The 8,693-nt window shown below is 44.0% G+C and overlaps 1 protein-coding gene across 1 annotated transcript in view; it reads left to right on the top strand.

Annotated features, from left to right (window-relative positions):
* Positions 1-1,980: 1,980 nt before the first annotated feature.
* SRD5A2 (steroid 5 alpha-reductase 2) overlaps positions 1,981-8,693 on the top strand; it is a 64,035-nt gene continuing 57,322 nt past the window's right edge. Inside the window, exon 1 of the mRNA XM_032653377.1 lies at positions 1,981-2,261. Within this exon, the coding sequence (XP_032509268.1) occupies positions 1,981-2,261 (281 nt within the window). The remainder of the gene's footprint in view (positions 2,262-8,693) is intronic.

Raw genomic sequence — 8,693 nt, 5'->3', positions numbered from 1 at the left:
AAAAAAAAAAAGAAATCTAGAATTTCCTGAGTCTGCAAGCCAGCCTCCCAGGGAGGCTATGGCTATTTCGGACAGAGAAGAGGTAACCAAGAACACACAGGGAGGATCTGGGTGTGGGTGGAGGAGAGTGGAGGGGAAGATAAATGGGTTTAGTTTTGGGTAGGGTTGAATTTGAGGTCTCTGAAGGACATCGAAGTAGAGTTGTCCAGCAGGGAAGAAACGCAGATGAGAAGCTCCAGTCTTTGCTGGAGGTCTAGATTTGGGTGTTCTCAACTAGCAAGTAGTAAATAAGGAATCTGGGACTGGATCTGGAAAGCCAGTGCAAATACAGCTCTAGGTATCTGTGAGAGCTGAGCCTGGCCACTCCATGGAGAGTGCTTCAGCCAATATGGGTGGTTCCTACAGGGTGGTCAACTGAAAACTGAAGCCTATTTACAATTTAATTTTTAACCTAACAGGAAAGTGGTGAATACCTCTTCAGCAAGCAGAGGGCATCACCATACACCACCGTGTCCCAGGAATCAGGAAAGAACCTCAAACTGGGCAGGTGAAACACTATGTACCTTTCATTGGAATAGCTGGTAGGACAGGGCAGGAGTGGATGGAGTAATACCGAGTGGGGCTTCTGAGCGGCAGTTAGTGGGAACAAAGGGCGAAGGATGAAGAAAGCGCCCAGAAAGGGGAGGGAGAGCAAGGGAAAGATGGGTGGAGCCTGAAGTAGGGACAAGAGAAGAAAATTAACAGAGATGAAGCAATCAAGGGAGGTGGGACAAGAAGATGAGGAGGCAAACAGCAGGTGGGAAGAGGAGGCCAACCTGGGAGGAGAAAACTGGATTAAAGAAAGAAGAGGGGAAAAGGGGTACAAAATATATGAAGAAAGCAGTTAAGCAAGTCTGGATACTGAATGAGAGAAGGGAAGAGGAAACAGATAATGAACGAGGGAGTGAAGAATGACAGGAGGGCAGCAAATAGAAGGGAGACAGAAAGAACCGCGTCTTAGGTGTTCTAGAGCCCAGCTGCACTTCAAAGGGCAACATCATATGGGACTCGATTCATCCGCTCCAGGAGATGGGAGAGGGTGTCCCGCGGCTGAAGCCCTAGACATGAGCCTGAATCTGGACCAGCTCGGGAAGTTCCCAGGAAGAGGAGAGGCTAGGGCAGACAGACAGGATCACTACTCAGGGTCGAAATCCGTGCTTCCACGCCCACGCTCAGTTGACTCGTCTCTTCAAAGCAGAGAGAAAGCAGAGGAAATAAGGGTGGGGAGAGGCTGGTACCTGCCTGGGGGCGAGGTGGTGTGGAGGGGCCACTAATGCCGAAAGTGGCCAAGGAGAGAGGCGCCCCACCGCAGAAGGCCTGGGGGACGCGGTAAGTGGCTGGAGGCTGGGCCCAGAGTCGAAGGAAGGATTCAGGGTTGAGTGGAAGCTGGCGGAGAGTGAAGGAGCACAGGGAACCGGAGGGGTTGGGGAGATTCTGGCTGTGGATGGTCAGAGGGTGGGGACTGCGTGGCGACCACACAGAGGGTGTGTGTTAGGGCAGAAGAACTACCCTGGCTAAGTCGTACCTGTAGTTTTCTATTTCCTAGTCCCAGAAGTTGCAGCATCAGAGGTTGATGGGTGAAGAACAAATCTTCGAAGGGTAGTTAGAAGGAGAGAACAGTGGCAGGATGTGGAGAGGGGCGGACGCGCGGGCGACGGCGCGAATATGCGCTAAAGGAAGGGCGCAGGACACTAAGTTGGCTCCACGAAAGCCTTCATCCACTCTCCGCCTGGCTGCTTTCCGAAGTGCCAGCCCTGCGAAAGGGGCATCGCTGCTGAGCCTAGCCAGGGCTGGCCACTCTGAGATGGGAGGTAGGATAGACGGGCGGGAGCCAAGGCCGAAGGGGCGGACACGGGGTGGCGTCTAGCTCTCCATAAAGGGGCGGCGAGGGCCGCGCTCTCTTCTGCGCAGGCAGCGGCCACCAGCGGGGAACAGGGCGCAATGTCCGTTCGCTGCCAGGAGAGTCCGGTGCTGGCAGGCAGCGCCACTTTGGCCGTCCTGGGGGCACTGGTTCTGTGCCTCGCGGAGCCCGCCGGCTATGGGAAGTACACGGAGAGCCGGATGCCCGTGGCTACCCGCCTGTCCGCCCGCGCCGCCTGGTTCCTGCAGGAGCTGCCCTCCTTCGCGGTGCCCGCGGGGATCCTTGCCGGGCAGCCCCGCTCTCTCTTCGGCCAGCCTGCGACTGTGCTTCTGGGCCTCTTCTGCGCACATTACTTCCACAGGTAGCATAGCGTTTTCCCTTGAGGGTGCGGAGCGCAGCGCACTGCCAGGCTCCCGGCGTCCAGGAGCGCAGCGCGCGGCGCGAGCCGCTGCAAGGAACGCGGAGCGCGGCGCGAGGGGAGCACCTGGCCGGGCCGGGGCTACGGGCCAGACGCGGGCTAGTGGAGGAGCGATCGCGGGCAGACGCCGCCTTCACTCTCCATGGCCCCGCGCGCGTCTTGGGTCCGCTTCGAATCCTTGGCCTGCTCCGGGGAAAGCGGTGGAGCGGGGCGGGAGGCAAGCTGGAAAGCCCAAGCTGGGCAGAGCTCTTGGCTCAGACAGTTACCTCTGCAACTCCGCGCCGTCCCGCGTCACCTGTGGCGTCTTGCCCACCACCCCTTCTCGTTCTCCCTTCACCTTTCCTTTGCAGGGTGGGGGCGGGCTTATTCTGAGATCTTGAGGGAGTCTAAGTATTGGCATCTCCCGAAGGAAACTCGGCTCAGAGGGACTGGATCAACGTATCTCCGCAGGGAGATGGGCAGACCCAGACCCTGGACTTAACGGTGAGAAAGAGAACGTGATGGGAACCCACTGACCTGAGCAGAGTCCCACTTCTCAGGAACCACCGAAAAGGGACCGCGCTCACCACCAACTCGTTGCAAGCAAGTTCCGCTGGCACTAAAGTGTGGATGGGTTGAAGTTAACTTAGAGCTCAAATGTTCTTCTGAATTAAAAATCCCAAATTCAGGAGAACTTTACCTTCTGCTCTGAGAAGGAAAGACAGGAAAGAAACCAAGGGCTTTCAAGATTCGGAGAATAGATGTTTAAAAGAGACTCCTAGGGGAAGAGAAGAGCTTAAGATTCAGTTGCCTACCATGCCTAGTCATTTACCATGTCTTCCCATGTAGCCCCATAGTAACCTTGTGAGATACTGTGCCCACTTTATAGACAAAGGAACTGAGGCTGTGTAAAGTTAAGTGACTGAATGAAGATGATACAGCTAGTGCCCAGCCAAATTCAAATCTAAGCCTGTGAAACTCCATAAGACTTTCCCACCATGTTAAGCAGGCGGATACTCTGCAAGGAGAAAACAGAATCCATGGACAGAAAAGTTGCCAAACCAAATCAAGAACTGGAACAGAGGCACAGCCTTATTTTGCAGAGAATTTATGGGGTAAAAAAAAAATCAAGGAAATCTAGATTAGAAATTAGGGCAAAGAATTCCTCTGGAAGCTGAAAGGCATGATCCTCTCTCATAAGGATCATAAGGGAAAAGTGATGCCTCATTTTGGGAAAAGGAAGTGTAGAGAAACAAGTTTTAACCTCTTTTTCCATATAATCCCTTCTTCTGGATCTTTTTTATTGGTCAAGATTTAATATTTATGCAATTTTAACTGGATTCTCACTCTTTTAATAATTATTGCCAAGCAACCATTTCATAAATGGGTGTCCTTTCTGGAGCTATTTACTAACCATTTTATTTTATCCAGATTTAGGTGGTTTAATTTGCACAGAAAGAAGGATGTTGGGTGTAGGAGATAAGAGACCAGCTTTTGATTTCACTGTTTTTGGAAAAGACATTTGACAGAAAAATGTGATTTTATCAGGCAATTACTTTTAACTTCTAAAACTACTGTCTATTGGCACCATAAACAATATTTTTATGAGTTCATTTCATCTTACAGTATAGATTAGTGCATTCTGACACTCCTATTAACATAAGTTTTAGACTTGTTTTTAAAGCCAAAAGGTACTTTGCCTTAATAAATTATGACAAGTACATTTAAAAAACCAAGGAAGTAATTACTCATAAAATGAATATCAACATACTGTTCACCTTCTTCAGGGGAAAATTTAAAATGTAAAATTTAGAGGATTTGGGGATTGATTCTGCCTGAGGGAAAATTCCCCACAGAAAACACCACTCAGGGTGAGTGAGTTGTCCCTGAGGAATGAAGATGTGATGTTTGTCCACCATTCCCTTTGTGTGAACTCTTTCTTTGTGGCCACTGGACTGTTGAATCTATTATCATTTTGAGTGCTTACAAGGGGTTACGCTCTGTGCTAAACACTATGTGATTTATCTACTAATCCTCATACCAGCCAATTGAGGAAGCACTATTATCACCCCCATTTTGCAGGTGGGAAACTGGGGCGAGAAAAGCTTAAATAACTTGCCCAAGGTCACAAAGTAACCAGGGAGCCAGGGTTCAGATCCAGGGAATCTGAATCCAGATCTCAGGCTCTTAGCTACCATGATAAACTGTTTTATATTTGTTCTTGCTGCCTTGTTCTTGCCTTTTAAAAACTATATTTAGGCTTAAAATTATTTTTTAATGATAAAAATAATGTTTACTAAAGAAAAAATGAAAAGTACAAAAGTAGAAAAATTCCCATAACTTCAACACTTAAGTACATTAATTGTTAATGTTTTGGAACATTTCCATCAAGGTTCTTTTTTTTTTATCTTTATTGGGGTATAATTGCTTTACAATGGTGTGTTAGTTTCTGCTTTATAACAAAGTGAATCAGTTATACATATACATATGTTCCCATATCTCTTCCCTCTTGCGTCTCCCTCCATCAAGGTTCTAATTTTTCTTGGTCAATTTTTATACATGCTTGCTATATTGAATATATGTAGGTTTTAGTTCTGCTTGATTACTGTCTATAATAAATATATTTCCACATTATCATAGAATCTTAGTAAATATCATCTTAGTGGCTGCTTGTTATTTCATCTAAAAACAATAATTTATCCATTAATCTATAGTTTTTTGATAATTTTAATATTTTAAAAATATAATTTATATTAAATTGGGCATTTAATTTGTCTTTTTATTTTGGCTAAATAAGGTTATGATGTACATTTTTGCACCTAAATTTTTTTCAGAAGGCATCACTATTCTCTTAGCCAGGATTCCCAGAAGTGGTTCAAAGTTATGAGCATTTTTGCCTTGAGGTTTTAGGAGTCATTAGGCTTGATAGTGAGGGCACATTAAGGAAAAAGCTCCAGGCTGCCTTGGCTTTACCCTGTGCTGTGTGTAGCTATGACACAGAGAATACGATGGAGGAACAGGGGTTCAGGAGAAAGCTGGCTCAGCTGTGGCTTAGACTCTTTTGCAAAATGTCCCTTCGGGGCTATTCAGAAAAGCAATATGTCCCATTGGATAGAAGGTGAAACTCTGCACTTTTCTCCATACAAGGGTGACATGCTAGAATGTGAGTCCCACAAGGGCAAGGATTTTTATCTCATTTGTTCATGACTGTGTCCTCAGTGTATAGAAAAGTGCCAGTACATATTTGGTACTCACTAAAATTTGTTGAATGCATGAATGAACTCTACTTCTGACATCAGTACAGGCAGTCAGAATTGTGGGAGGGCTAGCAATTACTTAGGAATCATTGCTGAGATTGCATGGCTAGGTCAACTCAGATCATTCTCTTCCCTTCAGAATCTATTGTTGTGGATATTTGGTTGGTTTAGCTACATGAAAATGACTGCTGTGTAAGCATGTTGTCTAATCCCACATCTAGAGTTGTTTGAAGTCAGAGTTATCTCACCTCTTGACCTTGACTACGGCCTGGAATGATCCTTTCCCCCCACTCTCTGATTCATCGTTTTCTCAAGATGCCTTGGTGTCTCACGCAATGGTCATCACAACACCTATGCCTGTGGGAGCTTATGTTTTTTCAAGCCTTGGGTGTGACCTTGGTATTTAGATGAAAAAGAAAACTGTTTTCAAATAAAGGTGACTATTCTGTAAAAAGTTGCTGGCAGTGTGACCTTCCTTGATGCACATGCAGAAGCAGAGGGCAATGCACACATTAGAGTCTGTTTGAATTTGGAAAGAACTTTCCTGGGGTTTAGATGCTGAAAATAATGACATTTTCTATTCAGCCTAATAAAATGATGGATTAAATGGGAGGCCTTTTTTTTCTTTCTTTGAATTTTATTTATTTTTTTATACAACAGGTTATTATTAGTTATCCATTTTATACATATCAGTGTATATATGTCAATCGCAATCTCCCAGTTCATCACACCACACCCCGCCCTGCCACCACTTTTCTCCCTTTGTGTCCATACGTTTGTTCTCTACATCTGTGTCTCTATTTCTGCCCTGGAAACAGGTTCGTCTGTACCATTTTTCTAGGTTTCACATATATGCGTTAATATACGATATTTGTTTTTCTCTTTCTGATGTACTTCACTCTGTATGACAGTCTCTAGATCCATCCACATCTCTACAAAATGAGCCAATTTCGTTCCTTTTTATGGCTGAGTAATATTCCATTGTATATATGTACCACATCTTCTTTTTTTTTTTTTTGCGGTACGTGGACCTCTCACTGTTGTGGCCTCTCCCGTTGTGGAGCACAGGCTCTGGACACACAGGCTCAGCGGCCATGGCTCACGGGCCTAGCCGCTCTGCGGTATGTGGGATCTTCCCAGACCGGGGCACGAACCCGTGTCCCCTGCATCGGCAGGCGGACTCTCAACCACTGCGCCACCAGGGAAGGCCCCACATCTTCTTTATCCATTTGTCCGTTGATGGGCATTTAGGGTGCTTCCATGACCTGGCTATTGTACATGGTGCTGCAGTGAATATTGGTGTGCATGTGTCTTTTTGAATTATGGTTTTCTCTGAGTATATGCCCAGTAGTGGGTTTGCTGGGTGATGTGGTACTTCTATTTTTAGTTATTTAAGGAACATCCATACTGTTCTACATACTGGCTGTATCAATTTACATGCCTGCCAACAGTACAAGAGGGTTCCCTTTTCTCCACACCCTCTCCAGCATTTGTTGTCTGTAAATTTTCTGATGACGCCCATTCTAACTGGTGTGAGGTGAAAACTCGTAGTTTTGATTTACATTTCTCTAATAATTAGTGATGTTGAGCAGCTTTTCATGTGCTTCTTGCCCATCTGTATGTCTTCTTTGGAGAAATGTCTATTTAGGTCTTCTGCCCATTTTTGGATTGGGTTGTTTGTTTTCTTAATATTGAGCTGCATGAGCTGTTTATATATTTTGGAGATTAATCCTTTGTCCGATGATTCATTTGCAAATATTTTCTCCCATTCTGAGGGTTGTCTTTTCGTCTTGTTTGTAGTTTCCTTTGCTTTATAAAAGCTTTTAAGTTTCATTAGGTCCCACTTGTTTATTTTTGTTTTTATTTCCATTACTCTAGGAGGCGGATCAAAAAAGATCTTGCTGTAATTTATGTCAAAGAGTGTTCTTCCTATATTTTCCTCTAAGAGTTTTATAGTGTCTGGTCTTACAATTAGGTCTCTAATCCATTTTGAGTTTATTTTTGTGTATGGTGTTAGGGAATGTTCTAATTTCATTCTTTTATATGTAGCTGTCCAGTTTTCCCTGCACCACTTATTGAAGAGACTGTCTTTTGTCCATTGTATATCCTTGCCTCCTTTGTCATAGATTCGTTGACCATAGGTGTGTGGGTTTATCTCTGGGCTTTCTATCCTGTTCCATTGATCTATATTTCTGTTTTTTGTGTTGTGTACCATATTGTCTTGATTACTGTAGCTTTGTAGTATAGTCTGAAGTCAGGGAGTCTGATTCCTCCAGCTCCGTTTTTTTCCCCTCAAGATTGCATTGGCTATTTGGGGTCTTTTGTGTCTACATACAAATTTTAAGGTTTTTTTGTTCTAGTTCTGTAAAATATGCCTTTGGTAATTTGATAGGGATTGCATTGACTCTGTAGATTCCTTTGGATAGTATAGTCAATTTCACAATATTGATTCTTCCAATCCAAGAACATGGTATGTCTCTCCATCTGTTTCTATCATTTTTAATTTCTTTCAACAGTGTCTTATAGTTTTCTGTATACAGGTATTCTGTCTCCCTAGGTAGGTTTGTTCCTAGGTATTTTACTCTGTTTGTTGCAATGGTAAATGGGAGTGTTTCCTTAGTATCTCTTTCAGATTTTTCATTATTAGTATATAGGAATGCAAGGGATTTCTGTGCATTAATTTTGTATCCTGCAACTTTACCAAATTCATTGATTAGCTCTAGTAGTTTTCTGGTAGCATCGTTAGGATTCTCTATGTATAGTATCATGTCATCTGCAAACAGTAACAGTTTTACTTCTTTTCCAGTTTGTATTAATTTATTTCTTTTTCTTCTCTGATTGCCATGGCTAGGACTTCCAAAACTATGTTGAATAATAGTGGCAAGAGTGCACATCCTTATCTTGTTCCAGATCTTAGAGGAAATGCTTTCAGTTTTTCACCATTGAGAATGATGTTTGTTGTGGGTTTGTCGTATATGGCCTTTAATATGTTGAGGTAGGTTCCTTCTGTGCTCACTCTCTGGAGAGTTTTTATCATAAATGGGTGTTGAATTTTGTCAAAAGCTTTTTCTGCATTTATTGAGTTGATCATATGGTTTCTATTCTTCAATTTTTTAATATGGTGTATCACATTGATTGA

This window comes from Phocoena sinus, chromosome 13, assembly GCF_008692025.1.
Source record: "Phocoena sinus isolate mPhoSin1 chromosome 13, mPhoSin1.pri, whole genome shotgun sequence".
NCBI classification, from domain to species: domain Eukaryota; kingdom Metazoa; phylum Chordata; class Mammalia; order Artiodactyla; family Phocoenidae; genus Phocoena; species Phocoena sinus.
This window is presented reverse-complemented; position numbering and strand designations above follow the sequence as displayed.